General features: G+C 61.5%; 2 protein-coding genes across 2 annotated transcripts; one reads left to right on the top strand and one right to left on the bottom strand.

Moving 5' to 3' along the window:
- Positions 1–494: 494 nt before the first annotated feature.
- On the bottom strand, positions 495–6528 carry LOC140644017 (natural killer cell receptor 2B4-like). Its single transcript, XM_072846475.1, has 10 exons — positions 6431–6528; positions 5707–5816; positions 2976–3296; positions 2626–2904; positions 2189–2311; positions 1592–1656; positions 1398–1463; positions 1174–1239; positions 993–1052; positions 495–890 (listed from the first exon to the last, which is right to left on the bottom strand). The coding sequence occupies exons 1-10, from the start codon at positions 6448–6450 to the stop codon at positions 813–815; spliced, it is 1188 nt and encodes a 395-aa protein (XP_072702576.1). The 5' UTR covers positions 6451–6528; the 3' UTR covers positions 495–812.
- Positions 6529–11440: 4912 nt separating this feature from the next.
- LOC140644016 (uncharacterized) lies at positions 11441–12925 on the top strand. The gene is made up of 3 exons (XM_072846474.1): positions 11441–11636; positions 11863–12192; positions 12561–12925. Exons 1-3 carry the CDS (start codon positions 11441–11443, stop codon positions 12923–12925), a joined length of 891 nt encoding a protein of 296 aa, XP_072702575.1.
- Positions 12926–20296: the final 7371 nt, after the last annotated feature.

The raw sequence follows: 20296 nt of genomic DNA, 5'->3' as shown, positions 1-20296 counted from the left end.
CGCCGCTCCCTATGCTGCCGTCAAAGTGCCACGTTTCATTTTAATCCCAAAGAAAAGCCCTTGATCTTGCCTTTGGAAAGATCTTTGAAGCCAGAGCCCCTCTTTCTCCACCTCCTTCTCCCAGGGCCGCTCGTGCTGTAGGAGCATGGGATAACTTAGGTGGGAAGGGACGTGGAGGCATCTCCGGTCTCAGCTTGCCATGGGGCACCCGGGGCCGTGCCCAGCCCAGCCGTGCAGGGACTGTCCTGCCCGAAGCCGATGCCCATGGCCACATCTTCCCTACCCAACAGACGCAGCTGAAACTTTGCGAAGCACACCTCTGCATGAGACCCCATTCGCTTCAGAGGTTCCCAAGCCACAAAAACCAAGACAATTCCCACTCCCTCCCTGTGCCCAAGGTACATTTCAGGCTATAAATAGCCAATTAAGCTAATTAAACAAGCACCACAATTGCCTCATACAGTTCAGCTTATATTTGCACCTAAAAATAAATTCTCAAGGTATATCGAACCCGTCGAGACCTTAAAAAACCCACAAGATCACACACATCCTCTTCCCCCATGACCCCACCTGTCCAATTTCACATCCATCTCCTCCAAAGACAGGTTTCCATCACTGAGTCTTTCCTCCTTCGCTCGCAGGAAAGCCTCCAAGGCGCAGCTGGGGTTTGCATCCTTGCAAAAACCCATGTCTGACTCTTTCCATCCCGAGCAAGCCCCAGGGTTGGGTCCTGGTGGGTGCTGGAGGTCTCTGGGTGCTCTGGGAGAAGAGGCCCGTAGGGAAGGGAAGGTCTTGCCAAGGCAGCCGGGGCACTAGGAGAGGTGGTGGCCAGCAGGAGTTGGGGGCAAGGTCTGCAACGGGGGGCACCAGCATCTAGAACCCCCTGTAGCCTGCAAGGAAATGGGTGGAGTTGGGTACACCATGGCCCCAAAAAGCTGATGAGCTTTGGAGATACCCAGGGCTCATCTCCCCACCGGTCCAGTGCCCGTTACCTCTACGTAGGCAGTGGAAACCAAAGCTGGGTCCAGCTTCTTCCTCTTGAGAGAAGGAGACTGTGGAGCAGAGCGAGAACCTGCCGTTAGGCAACGCACAAGCGGGACGGTGAACCCAGCACCTGGTTGATGAACCGAGGGGACCCCGTTTTCTGTGCCGCTGCAGACAGGGCAACCTCACCTTCCTGGGGGGCTGAACCGTGGAGTAAATGGTGCAGGTTTTGGGCTCCTGCGGGTGGCTCGGTCTCTGCCAGGGAAAAATGGTCAAGGTGTGCCAAGAAAAACAAATTTTGGGCAAACGGGGTGGTCTTGGGAGCTGCCATGGATGCATCCAGCCTGGGGGCCGCACAGCCAAGGTCGCGGGGCAGCTTCAGGCCGCCCTCACAGGCACGGGACTGACCCTACCTGCGTTTTGGTGCTGATGACGGCGTAGATGGTGTTTCCTCCCACGGTGGCCTCACTGGTCCCATTCTGGGGAAAGAAAGCAACGCCAGGACGGTTAAAGGATGCAACCCAGGGTGACGGCCAGTTCCAAATAGAGGTCCTATCCCTCCAGGCAGCGTGGGGAGGGGATGCCCAGGGACACCCCCAGCACTCACGGGGTCTCGGCCGGTTTGGGCTTTGCCCACCTCCTCGTAGATGGTCAGCGTCTGCTCGACAGGTCCTGGGGGAGTTTGAAGGGTCAGTGTAAGACGGCTGACATGTTAGAGTCCCCAAACAGGGGGGGTTCAGCCCTCGAGCAAAGCAAAGCAGAGGGAGAAAGAGGTCCCTTGGCGACTGGGAGGTTTTACTTTGTTGGCACCTGACAGGGGCTGGGGGGGGATGCTCCAGTTCAGAATAAAATGAATATCCAAACCCAAACAGTCCTCTAGACCCCATGGGACGAGACCTCCAGGTTTGGGCACCGATGCTTGGGGTGCTGGGATGCTTCATCAACCTGGACCACCCTGCATCAGCAGGGATGGGCAAAGACCGCGTGCCCCGTGCAGCACCTGGCAGGGGGGTGACAGCCCTGGCAGGGGGGTGACAGCGCCCGGTGGCTTTTCCCACATCAGCCCCAGGAGGAGGGAGAACCCCAGGGCCAGCACGGAGAGCATTAGGAGCGTGACAGAAGTCAGGAGGAGGGCAGGGGCTGCACAGCCAAAACCCCACGGCTGCTCGTCCCGTGAGCTACTGCAGCAACGCCGGGGACAAACCTCCTGGGGGGTCATTTCCTCGCTTCCTCCGCCAGTAGCAGATGACAACGAGGGCTATGGAGATGGCCAGTGCCAGCCCCAGGGACACGGCCACTGCCCACCATGAAACAATGCTGGAAAGCCCTGGGGAGGAAGGAGAGGAGAAGGGGAGACCTTTGACGCAGGGCAGAGCTTCGAACCATTTCTAAACACAGTCTCTCTCAGCCTGCAGAGAACAGACCTGGCCAGGAAGCCTCAGTCCCCGTTACATTACCCATGCTCGGCTATCACGTTTCCTTCACCAGGAGGGGAAGCTGGGCACATTTTGGCATCAGCGTGATGTCCTCCACGGTTTCACTGGCCCAAGCAGGGAGACAAAGGGCCCCAAAAGAGAACTGGGAGCAAGTGTGGCCTGCGCACCCCCAAATCCCGCTTTTACAGAGCTGAGGGTAAATTACCTGAGGGCACAGGATGGCAGGCTGCCGCAATGTCGGTGCTGGTCGTTCTCCAGCTCACCGGGTTGCTGGCATTGCAGTGGCAGACGGTGGGGTCGGCGTCCCCACGGACCTGCAGGTGCAGCCAGGGCTGGTGCTCCAGGGATCCCAGGGGATCCCCAGTGCAGGACCAGCTGTAGGAGACGTTGCCGGCACCGGGCACGGTGCAGACCAGCGAGAGGTTGCACCAGCCCTGCTCCCGGTGCAGGACGTGTGTCTCCAGGCGCGGAGGGTGGACGGGCTCTGCGGGGACAGAGCCAGTGAGAAGGGACGGGGGGGACGGGGGACGGGGTGGTGGGGACCCGGCTACTCACCCCGCACCGACACACGGAAGCACATGCTAGTTACATGGCCGGATGCGTCCTCAAAATCTGCCCTGTAGACCCCACTGTCTGCTGCTCTAACCGGGCTGATCTGCAGGGAGAGGGTCTCCTGCTGGAGAACGGCTCTCCCGGAAAAAGGACCCTTGGTGGATAAGACATCTTCATCCTTCCCAGCCGTCAGGATCCGCTGCCTGTGTTCTGCATCCAGTATCATTCCCCAACTGACTTTTGTCCATCCCTGGGGGGGGTTCTCTGGCTGCAGCTCCAGCACTCCGTCGACAGACACGGCTTGCTCCCGGCACTCTGGGCGTCCTAAAGCGGAGAGGGGTGAGCGAGAGCCCGCGGCCCCGGGACATGCTCCATGGCTGGGGAGGGGGCACAGCCGCTGGAGCCCACCCATGCCCCAGACCCACAGCCCCCAGCATGGCCCCTCCAGCTCCCCGGGGACGAGCTCAGCCTGGTTCCCCATCCCCATCTTGGGGGTACCCTTCCCTTTGCACCACCCCAGGCTGGTTGTGTGTCTGTCCGCACCCGCTGCTCTGGCCACACATTGCAGATGCTCATGCAATATCCTCTGCCCTGCCCAGAGCGGGGATGGTTGCAGACCCTCTGATCATAGCGTCTGATTGCTCATTTGTGCCCCAGCTCCCTGCTTGCCCATCCAGCCTGGGGAACAGCAGGAATTTTGCCCACTGGACCCTTTTTTCTTGAGTTTCTGTGCTTGCGTCCCTCTTTTCAGTGCAGCTCCGGATGTCAAGGGCTCTGGCAGAAGCAAGATAAAAAAGCCCCTAAACCAAACAAATACTCGCAGCCGCCGGGGCTGAGTGCACGTAGTCTCATGGCTTCCTCATGCTTGGTGTGGTCAAGGCAGCGCCGGCGGCCGCCTCAGGCGTGGGTGGACTTTGCACAGTACAGCCCCACACAACCGCCCATCCTACAGCCCTTGGCAAAGCCCGGCTTGCATGGCCATCGAGGCAAGCGTCAGCCTCCGGGAGCTCGGCTTAACCCACCCATCCTACAGCCCTCGGCAAAGCCTGGCTTGCACAGCCATCGAGGCAAGCGTCAGCCTCCGGGAGCTCGGCTTAGCCCGCCCATCCTGCAGCCCTCAGCAAAGCCCGGCTTGCACAGCCATCGAGGCAAGCATCAACCTCCGGGAGCTTGGCTTAGCCCACCCATCCTGCAGCCCCCAGCAGGGCTTTGCCTCCGTGCAACCGATCCAAACACCGAGCCATGCTCAGAGGGCACCTATGGAGCCACCAGCTTTGCATCTCCTGGCACAGCCAGGAGACCTGGAACAGCTCCAGCTTAAAAACCTTGTCTTTGCAAAGCTGCAGGTATGAGAACGCCTGCCCTCATCAGACCCTGGGGCGCAGAGAGGACATCCCTGTCCTCAGCAGATCTAGGAATATGAGAGGTCAGAGCAAGCAAAGGCAGAAGCATCCTCCCCTGGGGAAATGATGGAGCGGGCTCTGGAGCAGGCACTATTTATCAATTCCCACCCCTCATGGCTCACATCTGGGACCTGCAGCTCATTACTAAAGGGGCCCTTCCCACCCCTCCAGGGACTAAACAGCCTGCAAGATATAGGGATTATTGCTCGTTACTGCTTTGCAGGTATCTAGTGCTGTGAGAAGGAGATGGGGGTACCTTACTACCCTCATCCTAGGCTCCTGGAGCTGCCCCAGAAGGAGGGTGCAGGAGCAGTGGGCGTGCAGAGCTGGAGAAGAAATAACACAAAAGTACACCTCGCAGTCCGGAGGTGCGATCGTAACCCGGCGCGAGCGCTGGGGCCGAGCCGGTGCAGCACACACCGTAGGTTAACCACGCCGGGACCTGCAGGGAGGTTTTGCAGCTCAGCTGAGCCCATGGGTGCTGCAGGCTCTGCTGCTTCAAGCAGGCAACACCCCAGCTTGTGCACTCCTGAGCAGCGAGCGGCCCCGGCCCTGCACCCTCAGGGTAGGCAAGGGGGCCGGGATGCGCGTCTTAGGGTGGTGAGAGAGGGAAGGTGGAGGTGATGCTCGCCCGGTCTCCCCGAGAGCAGGGAAGGGTGGCAAGATGGGGGATATAGAGATGCAGCCAGGAGATGCTCCATGCACCAAGGTGGGCCCCGAACCCAGGCGTTTCTCCACTCCTCTCATGCAGAAGTCACTGTTTTTTAGGAAGAAGACACTCAGCCACCAGCAGCTCCACTGAAATTATGGAGGAAAGGTGCTGTGTTCGTTCAGCGGAGAGACCTGGCCTCAAAAAGCTGCGTTTCTGGGTGCAGGAAAGGTCAGGGCTGGCTGTGGGGCATGGATGCTGCTCTGGCAGGGAAATGACTTCTTTCAGATAAGCGCTGTGTGCTGCAGCCAGCAACGCTGCCCACAAAGGGGAACCAGCCCTGCACGAGAGCCGTCCCAGCTCTACCCACTTTGGGCAGAAAAAGAAGAAAAGCCAAAAACCCCCACCCGGCCCTGCTCCATCTCCCCAGGGACCCCGAGCCCGGCTTGCTGCCCGTGACCCTGCAGCCCTGAGTGCCTGCGGATGCCTTCACGCCAGCGGCGTGGCCAGCCTTTTCCCGGCACCCAGCCGCCCGTCCGTGCGTCCCTCCTGCCCTGCCTGCGAACGCTGCCCACACCAGTGCAGGCGGCAGGGCTTGCCCACCGCCAACCTCCCCTCTGTACCCCGAGGCCGAGCGAGTCCCCATCCTCCCAGCGAGCCCAGCACCGCGTCCCCTCCTCACCTTGGCCGCTGGCCGCGGCCAGCAGCATCAGGCACAGCAGCACCAACAGTGCCAGCGGGCACCAATGACCCCCGTGCCGGTGCATCTTCGGACGGCACCCGAGCAAGCTCCTGCAGCCAGAGAGGTGCAAAAACCACTCGGAGCCGGTGACTGCCCAGCGGCAACTTCCTCTCCTGCCTGCAGCTCCTTCGCACCCTCCGCCTCTGTTTGAACTCCTCTGCACTGCCACTTGCACCCTTCGTGTGTGTCCCCCCCCCAGCCCAACCCTCCGCCGGGGTAGATGCCGGGGTATCCCGGGTCCCCGTGGGGCAGAGCACGGTGGGGAGGGATGAGCTTGGCTGCAGGGCTGGGCGGCTGCAAACCTCAGAGGAAACTAATTTTAATTAACGGGGAGGGGGGGGGAGGTGGTTTTTGGGGGTTTTGCTTTCCCTTTGCAGCTCACTTTGGGAGGAGAAGCTGCACCGGGTGCCGCACGGCAGCAGTTTGTAACATGCAGACGTGGCCAGCGCCCCAACTACAGACCACGGACGGCCCCAGGCAGCAGGATTCGGCCCGTCGGGGAGCAGCGTCCAGCCCAAAGACCACCCTGCCTCGGGGTCAGGGAGCTGGGGAGCGGCGCAGCCCAGCCGGGGGGCTCTCGGGAGGTGCGGGGGGCAGCGGATGCAGAGCCGGGGCTGATCCTCCTCCTCCTGCGCCTGCCCTAATCTCCCGCACCAATTCCCACCTTTCCCTGGGGTCAGCCATGGAGCATGTTGCCCTTCTCCTCGTCTCCCTCTTCTTCCTCTGCCGAGCCCAAGGTAGGCAAGGGCGAGTGGCCGCGGGGAGCTGCAATGAGTTGTGTCCAGCCTCTGCACCAGGCATCCCTGTGGGGCTGGCAAGTTCCTTGGGAAACTGCTTTTAAAAAGCATGCCCGGGGTCAGCGCTTGGCTGTGGGTTGGTTTTTGTTTATTTTTCCTGTGAGAACTAGCAAGCAAACAGCTTGTCACGGTATCGGAGCAGACTCTTGGGTTGTCGGGTGAAAAAAAAACAACCACAAACCGAAGCCAAAAGCAAAAGGCCTTTTTGATGGTCAGAAAGCCTCAGCACTACAGGTATTGCTTAAATTGGGCCATTAAAAAGGAATTACTGTAAAAAATTGTCATTTTTTTTAAGGAAAGGGTGCATGTCTAGGAAAAAATGCTCTGCTCTCGAGGGTTTGACTTGCTGTAGGAGGGTGGTGAATGAGAGCTTCGTCAGAGCTTCCTCTGTCTTTGGAAAATGGGATTCCCTTTATATTAGCCTTAGGTAACAAATATATAGGGAGAAAGTAATGCCCATGGTTGGGAGTATCTGTTTCTCACCAGCCGAAGGTAGGCGGAGGCAGAGGCTGTGAGAGAATAAGGAACTGAAAACGGCTTCCCAAACTGCGCTCGGCCTCCCGGGGGGGGGGAACCAAGGGATGGCCGAAGGCACGGGATGCCAGAGGCTTCCAGCCTGGGATCCCCAGAGATGGACGGAGTGGGGCTGTGCCGGGTGTGGGACCCCCCTGCGGTGGCGGTGACCGTGTCCCCTCCCCAGCCATGGAGCATGTCCCGGGGCCGCGGGCTCTCGCTCACCCCTCTCCGCTTTAGGACGCCCAGAGTGCCGGGAGCAAGCCGTGTCTGTCGACGGAGTGCTGGAGCTGCAGCCAGAGAACCCCCCCCAGGGATGGACAAAAGTCAGTTGGGGAATGATACTGGATGCAGAACACAGGCTGCGGATCCTGATGGCTGGGAAGGATGAAGATGTCTTATCCACCAAGGGTCCTTTTTCCGGGAGAGCCGTTCTCCAGCAGGAGACCCTCTCCCTGCGGATCAGCCCGGTTAGAGCAGCAGACAGTGGGGTCTACAGGGCAGATTTTGAGGACGCATCCGGCCATGTAACTAGCGTGTGCTTCCGTGTGTCGGTGTGGGGTGAGTAGCCAGGTCCCCACCACCCCGTCCTCCTGTCCCCCCCGTCCCTTCTCACTGGCTCTGTCCCCGCAGAGCCCGTCCACCCTCCGCGCCTGGAGACACGCGTCCTGCACCGGGAGCAGGGCTGGTGCAACCTCTCGCTGGTCTGCACCGTGCCCGGTGCCGGCAACGTCTCCTACAGCTGGTCCTGCACTGGGGATCCCCTGGGATCCCTGGAGCACCAGCCCTGGCTGCACCTGCAGGTCCGTGGGGACGCCGACCCCACCGTCTGCCACTGCAATGCCAGCAACCCGGTGAGCTGGAGAACGGCCAGCACCGACATTGCGGCAGCCTGCCGTCCTGTGCCCTCAGGTTTGTGGGACAAATGTTTTTGGGGGGAGTTTCTGCCCCTCCAGCTCCAAAATGAGGTTTGGGACTTAAATCCATTTGGGATAAATAAGTGGGAGATGTAGCTGGGGGCGCAGCGCAGCGCGCAGCTGGCGTGCAAGGTGCTGTGTGGCTGTGAACCAGTGCCGGCGGTGGCAGGGACGTGGCAGGATCAGTCCTGCAAGTGCTCTGAGCCTGTGCTGTGGATAACCTGGCCTCGGTGCCCCCGAGGGGGCAGGGGATGCCCCCCCATCCCCACCTTCTGTCTCTCTTTGCAGACTTCTCGTGGTCCTACTGCACGGTGAAGGGGCTGCTCTGCCTGCTGGTGCTGGGCAGCCTGCTCGCAGCCGTGGCCGTCACGCACCTCCTCGTCCGGCAGCGGGGACCCCCTTCCCGCAGCGCTCCCGTCTCTTCAGGTGCTGGGTAGGACCCCCCAAAGGGGAGCCTGCAAAGCAGCTGCTGGCTCCCACCCCACTTCGTGCATCAAGTGGGGCCTCAAAACACCCCAACAAATGAGCTGCTTTTAACCACGGAGAGCTGTTAACCCGCCTGAGCATGGATCAAAGAAAAATCTACTTTTTTTTCCCCCCAGTATTCTGTATTTTGGGTGCTTGAAGAGGAGGATCTGTGAGAGGACAGATCAAACGGGCTGGAGGCGTTTTCACCCCAAAAGATGAGGCTCCCCTCCAACAGCCCAGGGCAAAGCTCTTCCCCCCCACCCCAGAAGAGACCCCCAGGGCAGGGTTCTCCCTCGGGTTTTGAGCAAACAGGGACACGCTCCCCTGCCCGGCGTCCTGCCAGACCCCTCGCTCTGGGATGGAGCCGTCCCGACGATGGGATGGGGATGCGGGGACTGAGGAGCATCGCCCCAGCCTGGTGTTAACCCTCCTGCCCATCCCTTAATGAAGCAGCTCAGCATGTCGCCCGCTCAGCGCCGGAGGTTGATTCCCTCTCCCAAATATCTTAACTCCAGATCTGCCGCATACAGATAAACTGCGGATGGGGCGCCATGTGGAAGGAGCATCTTGTTATCTGGGCGCAGCAGCAGTTTGTTGGTCTCTTATCTAGCCCCAGCCGACAGATACCACCTCGTTAAATCACTGGTAGATATTAATGAGCTTGTCCTGAGAGTGGTTTTGCTACAATCCAGCGGCACTCTCAGCTTTTCCTGTGATATCAGGGATGTCCAAACCCAGCACAGCCCCACTGAGGCCAGGCGTCCCTCGTGCCCGCGCCGTCCCCTGCCCGGCAGCATCATCCGGGGCCGGTGGGTCGCAGGCAGCCGTGGTGCCGCTGGAAGAGAGCAAGAGGCACCGGGGCCAGCGGGCCCTAATCCGATCACCCCGCCGTCTGCTTCTGCTCTCCGATCCGCGCAGCTAATCACCTTATGGTAAGCTCATTGCCTCCGCGGCGGCCCCGAGCTATTCCCCGGCCCCGCTGCCGGGTTGGATGCCGGCAGGGAAACTGTGGCTGGGAGCTGGCTGATGCATGGGATGAGTTGGGGACCGGGGGTCCCCGCTGCGAAGCAGCCACCCCGAGCAGGGGCCGTTGGCTGGTTCTGCTGGGAACTGGGCAAAGGAGTGGGAAAGGGGCGGATTCCCAGCAAAAGTCTTGGAAAAAGGCCGTGGCACGGGGAGCAGAGAGGGACGGGATCAGCTCAGCCTTTCCGGCAGCTGGAGCGGGTTTCCTGCAAGCCTGAAACCCTCCAGCATGCCCAGGCGTGCGGACCCAAGGATGCACAAGCCACAGGTCCCCGCTCCGTCACCCGGCAGCGACCAGGATGCAACGGCTTCAACCCCGGCGGTGGGGGAAACTGAGGCACAGCCTGACCCCCCACAAGCCCGGACGGAGCCGGCTGGAGGAGCTCTGGCAGCTTTCCCTCCCCGGGCGGTGACGTGGGACACGCCAGCTCCCACGGCCCCTTCCTCCCCCTCGCAGGCAGAGGAGCAAAAAAACTAATTAAGGCTACAAAGGGAAAAGCAGCGTTTTGCAAGGTTGAAAACCTCCGCTCCGGAGCAGGGGCTGAGCCGATTAATTAGAGCTTTTGTCTGCGGCTCTGTTCAACATGTAGGGAACAATTTACATCAAGGGGACCTTCCCTGGGCTGGAGGAGCTTTGCTCAGGGAGCACAAGAGGGGGGCAAGAAAGGGAAGGGAATGAAAGGGAAACATTTACCACGTTTCACGGACCACGTTGAGGAGGAAGGGAAGACGCTGCATGCTTGCAGCACCGCATTGCAGAGGGTGTTTTTATTCAGCGCATCATCCGCGGTTTCTCATTCCCCTTCCAGCTAAATTTGGCCCATGAGATGCGCAGGCGAGGAGGGCGGCGGAGGGCTGGGGGGGGGTGGTTTCTGCGCAGGCAGAGCCGCTCGCGTGGCAGTGCGACGGCTCGGGGACGCGTGGCTGCTTTCCCGGCTCCGGCATCCCTCCGGCCTTCGGGAACGCAGCCGGTGTGGCCGAAGCAGCCGTGCGGGGCGGGTGATGCTGCAGGACGGGAGCGGGAAGCGGACGGCCATCCCGCACGAGGCTTTCACACGGATGCTGCCACCAGGGTCCCCATGGGGACCCCCACAGTGTCCCCCCCTCCCCTTCTCAGACGGACAATTTTTTTTAATGCTTTTCTGTGTTAATAGGCCTGCAGCCCATCCCCGCAGCCTCCAACCTGCGCTCCACTTCTAAACCATGGAGGGAGGAAAAGTCACTTTTTTCTCTTTTTTTTTTTTTTTTAACCAAAATACTCTCCCAGGCCGAAGCGTGGCTCTGCCCGAGAGGTGGCAGCATGCGACCGCACTCGGTGGCAGCCGGGCTGGGCTTGTCCCTGGGGGGCCAGGCCTGGCCTTGCCTGGGGTCCCTGAACCCCCCAACATCCATCCCGCAGGAGCTGAGCCCTGGCTCTGTGCGCTGATCCCAGATCACCGGGGGAAGCGATCAGTGGGTGCCAACCTTCGCTTTTGCGGGGGGACGGGGATGGAGGACGGGGGGCGCGGGGACAGCGTCCGGGCGAAAGCGGGTTTCCACCGAGAGCGTCGTACGCGGCGCCTGAGCCTCCCCCAGCCCCAGCTAAAATTCAGCTGTGCTGGGGGGCAGCGCCCGCGGCCGCGTCCCCCTTCCCAGCTGGTTCCGATGGGAAAAGGGCCGGGATGCGCAGGGGAAGGACCCCAGCCCCAGCTTTGCCCGTGCCCCCTGGTCGGGGACATCCCGCAAGCAGGATGTGAAACCCCTGCCTCCCCTCCGCCGCTGGTCCCATCGCCTCCGCCGGGTTATTCGTCATCCGCAATGGATGGGGGGGAAGCGGGAGCTTCCCCTTTCTCTCCTGCTCATCCCAGGGCAGGGTCGGGCCCTGGCACATCTTGGCAAACACCAGCTGCCACCACTTCCTCCATGAAGCCCGTCCCACACGCAAAGTCACCGCTTCCCTCGCCCCCACGAGCACCCATGTCCTTCCTGGCCGTCAGCCTTGTGCAATCCCCCTCCGACAGCGCTGCCGCCAGCCCCGGGGAGTTTTCTGTCCCTGTAGAGCTCAGCCCCACTGATCGGGAATCAAAGCACCCTCTCAGCCCCACGCAAGGAGGGGACATGGCTGGAGCCAGGGCCACGCTTCTCTGCTGCGTGCTGCTAGCAGCGGCCAGGGGTAAGGATGCTCGTGCGGCCGGGGCGGGCAGTTTGCCGTGGGCAGGGCTGGGATGCCAGGGCAGGTGGGCTGGAGCATCCTGGCTGCACCAGCATCCATCTCTAGGGATGCTTTGGGGTGATTTTTTTGGGGGGGAGGGAGATGGAGACCACCCTTGTCCTTACGATCGCTGCCGCTGTGGTCCCCCCCACCCCACAACCATCTCGTGGCACCCGGTGCCTTGCAGGTCTGCATCTCTGCTGCGGCACCAAGCTGCTGAAGGGGCTGGAGGGACAGTCCCTGTTCTTCCCGGCCCTGCGCCCCGTGTCCGAAGACATCGTGCGGGTCACCTGGAGGTCCCGGGGGACCCACATCGCCGAGGCCAAGCCCAGGGAGAAGATGTTCACCGTCAACTACCTGCCCGACTTCCGTGACCGGCTGCTCATCCACCCCACCAACCTCTCGCTGGAGATCAGACTGCTGCAGCTGGGCGACAGAGGGAAGTACAAGGTGGTCGTGGACACCTTGTCTGACCCCACCAACCCAAAGACCTTTTCCTACTTATTGCTGGTTCATGGTGAGTCCAAGGACGGAGGGAGGAGGGTCGTGGGGACCAAGCTTGGGTTCGGTCCACCCCGGGCATGTCCCCATGGGGGTGGGCTGCCACCACGTGAGCTCCTGAGCCCACCTGCCCCACGCCATCTGCTCCTTGACTATGCGGAGGAGCCCAGAACGGGCATGCGGTCTGCGGAGAAATTCCTCTTCCTCTTTTGGTGCCTGCGTTCACCCGCTGCACCCAGCCCAGGTGGCACCCAGACCCCCTGGGGTGCTGCATCCACTGCACCCAGCCCCGGTGACACCCAGACCCCCCCAAAGTGGGGGCCGGTCCCCTGTCCCTGAAACAGCCGCTGGCCCCGCGGCTCACGCCGTGCCCTGTGCCCACAGGGGACTCACCCGAGATGGCCACTGGGACCGGTGACGCGGGAGGACACAGCGGGAGCACCGTGGGACCCCGGGGAGCAAGCGAGCCCCACGCTGGAGATGCCACAACACAGAGCACAGGCGGGGGGCAGCCCCCGGGCAGTAACGGGGGGCCGGGGGCGTGCGGGGTGCGGGACCACTACTGCGCGGTGAAGGGGTATCTCGTAGCTGCTGTCTTCGGGCCACTGCTGATCCTGGTGGCCACCATCCACATCATGACCAGGGACAAAGCCACCAAGCCGGGGGATGAGGTCTCAGTGGGGCCGACAGTGGGGTCTGAGCCCCCCGGCATTACCGCTGTGCAGGGACCATACCCGTGGCAGCGATGAGCCCGTATTCAGGGCTGCGGGAGCGGTGGCTCCCCTGCCTCAGTTTCCCCAGCCGGGGATAGCCACGATTGCTCTTATAAAAGTCCCTCAAGGATATGAAGGGGCTTTTATAGAAAAAAAACAGTTTCCTCGCCCATTGCACAAGCAGCCGCCCCAAAATGTGGCAGTGCCTCTTCCTCCCAGAGGCCACCGCAGCCCACGCGGGGCCCGGCAGCCCCCCGGCACCCAGCAGGACCGAAACGCATCCCAGCGCAGCCCCTGCGCTGAGCGTGCCGCGGCGTCAGGTCTCAGCACCCCCCGTCCAGGGACACCTCCGTTACCAGGCCATCATCGGTTTCATATTTACAGCCCCAAATCCAGTGCGAGATAATAATTCAGCATCTCATAAAACCTTCTATAGTTTATAATAAGTGAATTATTTACTGGTGACCCTGACTAAATGCTGCACGGCATAAATTATTGAGTGGCAGATCTGTCAAAAAGTTCTCATAAATAAGTTATCTGGTGCCGTCTTAATGTTCCCAGTAAATTACTCATTCAATCTCCCGTCTAAACGCTCTCCTGGGGAAATTACTCGCGCCTGCTGATTTATGAATTAGGCCTGGGCAAATAAGGACGATTAGGAAGGAGAGCCCTGCCAGGACACCCGAGGGTTTCGCTTCGCTGTGACGTTTCATCCCGAGTGCATCCCTGGTGCTGCCCCGGCCGACAGCCGCTGGGTGCCAGGCGGGACGGGCCCTGGTCTGCCCTCTGGTCCCAGAGGGACTGTCACTGTCCCCAGCCCGGGGTGCCCAGCACCCTCCTGCCAGCCACAGGCACCGGCCAGGCAGCGATCCCGGGGTCGGGCAGCGATCCCGGGGTCAGGCGGCGATCCCGGCGTCGGGCAGCGATCCCGAGGTCCGGCAGCGATCCCGGGGTCCCGCAGCGATCCCGGGGTCGGGCAGCGATCCCAGGGACAGGCAGCGATCCCGGGGTCCCGCAGCGATCCCAGGGACAGGCAGCGATCCCGGGGTCCCGCAGTGATCCCAGGGACAGGCAGCGATCCCGGGGTCCCGCAGTGATCCCAGGGACAGGCAGCGATCCCGGGGTCCCGCAGCGATCCCAGGGACAGGCAGCGATCCCGGGGTCCCGCAGTGATCCCAGGGACAGGCAGCGATCCCGGGGTCCCGCAGTGATCCCAGGGACAGGCAGCGATCCCGGGGTCCCGCAGCAATCCCGGGATCAGGCAGCTTCCCGCAGCAATACCTGGGGAAGCAGCGCCCGCTCCCAGCCCTGCTCCGCTGTTCCCCGTTGCAGGAGGGAGTCAGAGGGGTTCCCCCAAACCCAGGAGCGCTCCCCCCAGCACCCCGCGGCGGCCCCGGGCTCCTTACCCGTGCTTTATTGCCTGCCGGCTGTGGCACACCGCCCTGGCCCTATGCTTTATTGCCGTTATAACCATCGCCCGGCAAGCAGGCGTTTCCATCTCCCCCAACAAGCCTAAATCCTCCCTGCCAGCAGCCTGGGGTTGCTCTCGATGTCTCGAGCGCGCCAAGAACCATATTTCCACCAGGTTCCGGGCGTAATTAAAGTGTCGCCCGAGGAGCGTGACAGCCACGACCCCGCCACAGAGGCAAAGCACGAAGTCGCGAGCCCCGGGAGGCGACTCCTCCGGTTTAACCATCCCTCTCCCCGCTACCGGCACGCGGGAATTGCAGCCGCTTTCAATGAATCACTTTGCCTCTTATTCCGGGAGCGGAGCTGATTAAAATAATACGTTAAGCACGGCTCGACCTCGTGGGGTGATGGGATGGGGAAGTGCCTTCCCCGTGATGAGGCACAGCCTGCGACGGAGACAATTAAATCACTCGCGGAGGATGGTGAATTTTGGCGGGGGGAGGCGGGAAAGAGGAAAATTCACGTGCAAGAGCCGGGGGTTTAATGGGAGACTGGGATGCTGCACAGTTATCCATGGTGGGAGAACCGGATTTGCCCCCGCGGAGGGGACGGGGACGGGGACGGGGCTCCCTGGGGACGCTCCTGCATCCGCTTCAGCGCCAAGGCCACCCCGGCCGCTCCGCCGGGTCCCCACGGGAGCCCAGCTCGCCCATCACCCGTGCGCCAGGCCTGCGCCAGTGTTTGCTTTAATAATTGAAAGCCGGTTTGGGGGACAATTATTTATTTAAAGGAAACAGCGTGTTAACAAGAACACAATCTAATCCCTGGTGACAGATGTCTGCTTTATTAGCACCTCTGTCCGAGAGCCGAGCCCGGGAGGCAAACAAACAAACACGACAAATAAAACCCTCGTTAGAAGATGTAAGCGCACGCCAGAAATTAGCGTGAGGGGGGAAAAATAAATATGAAAAGGCAGTGGCACCCCTGCGATGGCTGCTCGCGCCGGCGCCGGGTGGGGTGGAGGGAGGCGATGCTTGGAGCCGGGGCTGGACCAGCTCCGGGGCGATGGTGGAGGCGGCGTTTCGGCCAAATCCCCGGCTAGACAGCACCTCGTCGTCCCCGGGGCCCTACACCGAGGGGTGCGACCAGAGGTGCTGGGCGAGGTTGTGTCCCTTTTCACCCCGTGACACCCAAATCGGCTCTCCTTGCCTGAGCCCGGCACCAGGGAGCAGCAGGATTTGGGAGACGGGGAAACTGAGGCACCGAGGGGCAAAGGGACAGGTCCGCAGTGCCTGGGGAGATGCAAGGAAACCCTGACTGCGGTGACGGGGAGCAGCCGGGGAAGGACAGGCAGCGCAGGCAGTGCGGGCAGCATGGGCAGCGGGTTACAGGGACAGGATTAGTGCTGGAAAAACAGGCTCAGTCCTCGGCCGCCGTCTGGGGCTGGGGGGAAGGAGAGCTGATTTTCCCCCAGCGCAGGATTAGTCCAAGGCGCTGTCAGGGGGTGGCTGGCCGAGCGGTTTGGGGTGCTGGGGATGGGGTCCCGATGGCCAGGGCAGGGCTGGGTCACCCTCGCCCGCCGCCTGCGGCCGCATCGAGGGCACTGCCCCCCTGCCTGCCTGCCTCCGCCCTGGCTCGGCCGAGAACGGCAACCGTCGAGGCGGTGATGGATGCCACGGCACGCCGGACCCGCGGGGGCTCTCCGGCATGTCCCCATCTGTTTGGTGTCCGTTTAGCAAATGCCTCCGTGAGGACCAGCTGCAAGCTGGCACTCAGCACCCAGCTGGCACCCAGCACCCGCTGGCACCCAGCACCCACCCCGAAACCCGGCTGGGGAAGCCAGAGCGTCTGGTCCCCTGGGAGCTGCTCCTGGGCTGGAGTCCCACCTCGACCATCTCTCCCTGGGACTCATCTGTGCTCCAAAAAATAAAGGAATTAAAGAAAAACGGCATCAGCGAGTTGTAGAGGGTTTGGCACCCGGGTTCCGACAGCGCCCGCCGGGGATGCTCTGATGTCTCATATAGAGCTGAGTCCCAACAGCTCCCATCTCCCCAGCCCCCTTCTTGCCCCAGCTCCTTTATCCTTGTGACTTTGACCCGCTTGTGAAATTTGTTTTAAATCAGCCAAGGAGCTGAGGGGTTATTGGCAGGGGGAAGGAGGCCGGAGAGGCGAGAGAAGCTGCCTTTCCTTAAGAAATCAAGTTTCCTGCAGCTCTTCGCAAATCACCGTCCGCCGAGCAGGCAGGAGCCGGGCAAGCAGCGCCCGCCGCAGCCCCTCCTGGAAGGCAGTTAATTACCGCGGAATAGAGGTCACGCCGGCAGGAGCGTACAAACACAGGCAAAGAGGCTTCCTCGTAATTGCTTTTACCAAAAAAAAAAAAGATAATAATATTAAAGAGACCTAACGTGGGTCTGAAGGGCTGGGGTATAGATTTCTCCGGCCTGACGGCTTCTTTAAGCAGGGAATTCGCCTGCCTTTCCCCGCCAAGGTGCTTTTCATAAGCCAAAAAACATCTCAAATTATTTTGCTGCTCCCCACCGTTGCGCCCCGACGAGCGGGAAGCAAAATCCCTTCCCCTCCATCCCGCCTCGGCCAGGGCGGGAGCATCGGGCATTGCAACCCCCCCAGGGACCCCCGGTCCTGACCCAGCGCGGACCAGGGCCGGCTAACGAGCAGCTTCGTTAGCCATTCCGCTCCAGCGCGTCGCTCGTAATGAGGAAAGGCGAGCGGCTGCCTCCAAATGGGTTCTGGAAGCTGCTCGGAGACATTAGGCTCTGTATAAATATCATTATGATTGTTATTATTATTGGCGCAGATGGGCTTTCATGGCCCGCCACGCACCGCGGGAGATCCTGTTCTGCCTCCGGCGCTCGGCGAGCGGGAGAAAACAAATTGCCGATGCCAGTCCCGGCTCCACGCGGTGCCGGGAGGTGCCGTGTACCCCCCCCGGCCGGCTGCACCCCGCCGCAGCCTGGGGACAGCACAGGAGGAGGGACCCCTCGCCTCGCACCGCGGGGACTGTGCCAGGAAGGTTGTCCCCAGGGCCACGATGGCCGGCGCTCACCGCAAGGATGGGCTTGCTCAACCCGCCCTGACGCCGGGGTTGATGGGCCTATCGCCAAGTTGGCCGGGCCGTGCTGCCCCATGGGGACTTTGTCCCCCGCGATCTGCCAAGGTTTTGGGGGCTTGGGGGTCCCAGGCTGCCTCTGCTGCTCCCCCCTCGCCCCCCAGCGCGGTCCCCGGCTTCGGCCACCCCCGCTCCGGAGCAGCGAACGCAGCGGCTTTCTCCTCTCCTCCCGTCAGCAAATTCCCGGCCGCCGCTGCCGCTCCTCCCTGACCTCTCTCCCCTTCCTCCGTGCTCGACAAACTCCCTCATATTTCTTTCGACTCCGCGGCCATCTCCTCTCCTACTCAAATTCCTCCGGGTGGCTGGGGGGGTGGCAGCTCCACGGGGCCCCTCGAGCCCCAGGAGACCCTCCAGCGCCGAGGGAAGAGTTTGGCCGGATTTGGGGTAAGAGAAGCCCACGGGCACGGCGATGCCCGGGGATGGCATGGCCACGCCGGAGATGGCACGGCCACGCTCCCCCCATCGACACCTCCTGTCCCCCCCCGTGCCGACCCGGACACAACTTGCATCGCCCACAAGCCACATCCTGAGGAGAGCCGCTGTTATTACTTTTAATAAAACATCCTTTATTTTCAAACATCCTTTATTTTCATCTCTTTTTTATTGCAATCATCCATCTCGGCTGCTTCGGAGCCCTGCGCGGCCGCCACGAAGGCTCCCGGTGCCCCGGGGGGCTGTGCCGGGAGAGGCTCGGGGGTCCCCGGCTCCGTCTGGGGGAGTCCCTGGGTGAAACCACCTGGCAGCAGCGGATCCCTGGAGAAAATCCACAGCTGAAGGAAGGCCCCGAGGAAGAGGAGGGAGCCTGGAGCCCCTTGCAGGGACCCAAGGGGGAGCCGGGTGCCCCACACCGGCCGAGAGCCACCTCCTGTGTCGCACAAGGGACGTGCCGACTCGCAGCCACAGCCACGGGGACCCCAGCCTGCCCCATGGCCAGCGGGAAAAAAGAAAATCCCTGCTAGAAATCCCTGCTAGAGCCCCAAAATTGGCCTTTTCTGCTACGGCATGTGGTGGTTCAGCGGCCTTAGCTCCTGCCCCGAATCACCCCGGGCCGGCCAGCGCTGCTCTCGTACCCCTTTGGCAAAGCCATCGGAGCGCGGGAGATGCTGCTGACTCAGGCAGGCAGCCCGGCGCTGGTTCCCATTTACAATGTTTTCTCTAAAACCCTCAGGGTTAGAAATTCTATTTAAGAAAAAAAAAAAGAAGAAACCCAACAACAACAACAACAACAAAAATAATAAAAAAAAATAAAACCCAACCCCACACCCACCATGAAAGCTGAAGCTTCTGCCTCCACCGAGGGCTTAGCCCGCTCCACTCGACTTGGAAAGCTTCCCTTCCCGGGAGCCTGCGGGCAAGAGGATTTTTGGAGGCGCTGAAATCCCGGGCCTTTAGCTGGAGCTTAGAAAGTTTTCAAGAGAGAAATAGCAAGAGGAAAGGCTGCAAGCGTGTGCGGCGTGGGGAGGGGAAGCTGCCGGGGAGATGGGAGGGGAGGCGAGGGCGAGGGGCTCAGCATCGGCCCCCGCGCGCTCTGCCCTGGGGTGCTGCGGGGTCGCGGGTGGGTGCTGCGGGGTCCACAGCCCCAGCCAGGCACGGTGTGCACGCGCCCGGGGGTGTACACGCGCACACCCCCCCCCCCCCCAACACGCGTGCACAGAGGCACACGCACATGGGCACACACAGAAGCACAAACCCACCCCGTCACGCTCCCACACGTGTACCCCCCCCAACATGCATGCACACACGTGCACACCAGCATGCGAACACGTGCACGCACACACGAAAAACCCCGAACACACACACACACATGAACACGGACACCCTGACGGGCATGCACGCACGCACACGCGTGCAAACACCCCAGTGTGCAAAACAACATGGGGATACACAGCCCCAACGTGCAAACCCAAGCAAACACACACCCCAACACACATGTATGCACCCCAACATGCATGTACACACCCTAACATGCACATACATGCAAGCACATGCCCCAACATGCATGCACACACCCCAACCCGCACACACGCACCCCAACACGCACACACACCCAAGAGCACACCCCAACATGCATGTGCACACCCCAACATGCATGTGCACACCCTAACATGCACACACACAAGCACACACCCCAACATGCATGTGCACACCCCAACATGCATGTACACACAAATGCACACCCCAACATGCATGCATACACCCGAACACGCATGCACACACCCAAACATGCATGTGCACACCCCAACATGCACGCACCCCAACATGCATGTGCACACAAGCGCACACCCCAACATGTATGCACACACCCCAACATGTGTGTACACACCCCAACATGCGTGTGCACACCCCAACATGCACGCACACAAGGACACACCCCAACATGCATGCACACACCCGAACACGCGTGTACACACCCCAACATGCATGTGCACACCCCAACATGCGTGTGCACACCCCAACATGCATGCACACACCCGAACACGCGTGTACACACCCCAACATGCGTGTGCACACCCCAACATGCATGCACACACCCGAACACGCGTGTACACACCCCAACATGCATGTGCACACCCCAACATGCGCATGCACACCCCAACATGCACGCACCCCAACACTCACGCACACACAAGCGCACACCCCAACATGCGTGTGCGCACCCCAACATGCGTGTACACACCCCAACATGCGTGTGCGCACCCCAACACTCACGCACACACAAGCGCACACCCCAACATGCGTGTGCGCACCCCAACATGCATGCACACACCCCAACATGCGTGTGCGCACCCCCACCCGCACCCCCACACCCCAACCCGCCCACGCGGACCCCGCACACGCCCCCGCCCCCTCCCGCCCCGCCCCGCCCCGCC

The sequence above is a fragment of the Ciconia boyciana genome, chromosome 26 (genome assembly GCF_034638445.1).
Source record: "Ciconia boyciana chromosome 26, ASM3463844v1, whole genome shotgun sequence".
Lineage (NCBI taxonomy): Eukaryota > Metazoa > Chordata > Aves > Ciconiiformes > Ciconiidae > Ciconia > Ciconia boyciana.
This window is presented reverse-complemented; position numbering and strand designations above follow the sequence as displayed.

Excerpts from the sequence above, each read along its gene's own strand:
- LOC140644017 (XM_072846475.1), bottom strand. The coding sequence starts at position 6,450 with ATGGCTGACCCCAGGGAAAG. Across the intron at positions 3,297-5,706 it reads GGCCGCGGCCAGCGGCCAAG|GACGCCCAGAGTGCCGGGAG; the intron begins GTGAGGAGGGGA and ends TCTCCGCTTTAG. Across the intron at positions 2,905-2,975 it reads CTTCCGTGTGTCGGTGCGGG|AGCCCGTCCACCCTCCGCGC; the intron begins GTGAGTAGCCGG and ends CTGTCCCCGCAG.
- LOC140644016 (XM_072846474.1), top strand. The coding sequence starts at position 11,441 with ATGTCCTTCCTGGCCGTCAGCCTTGTGCAATCCCCCTCCGACAGCGCT. Across the intron at positions 11,637-11,862 it reads GCTGCTAGCAGCGGCCAGGG|GTCTGCATCTCTGCTGCGGC; the intron begins GTAAGGATGCTC and ends GGTGCCTTGCAG. Across the intron at positions 12,193-12,560 it reads CTACTTATTGCTGGTTCATG|GGGACTCACCCGAGATGGCC; the intron begins GTGAGTCCAAGG and ends CTGTGCCCACAG.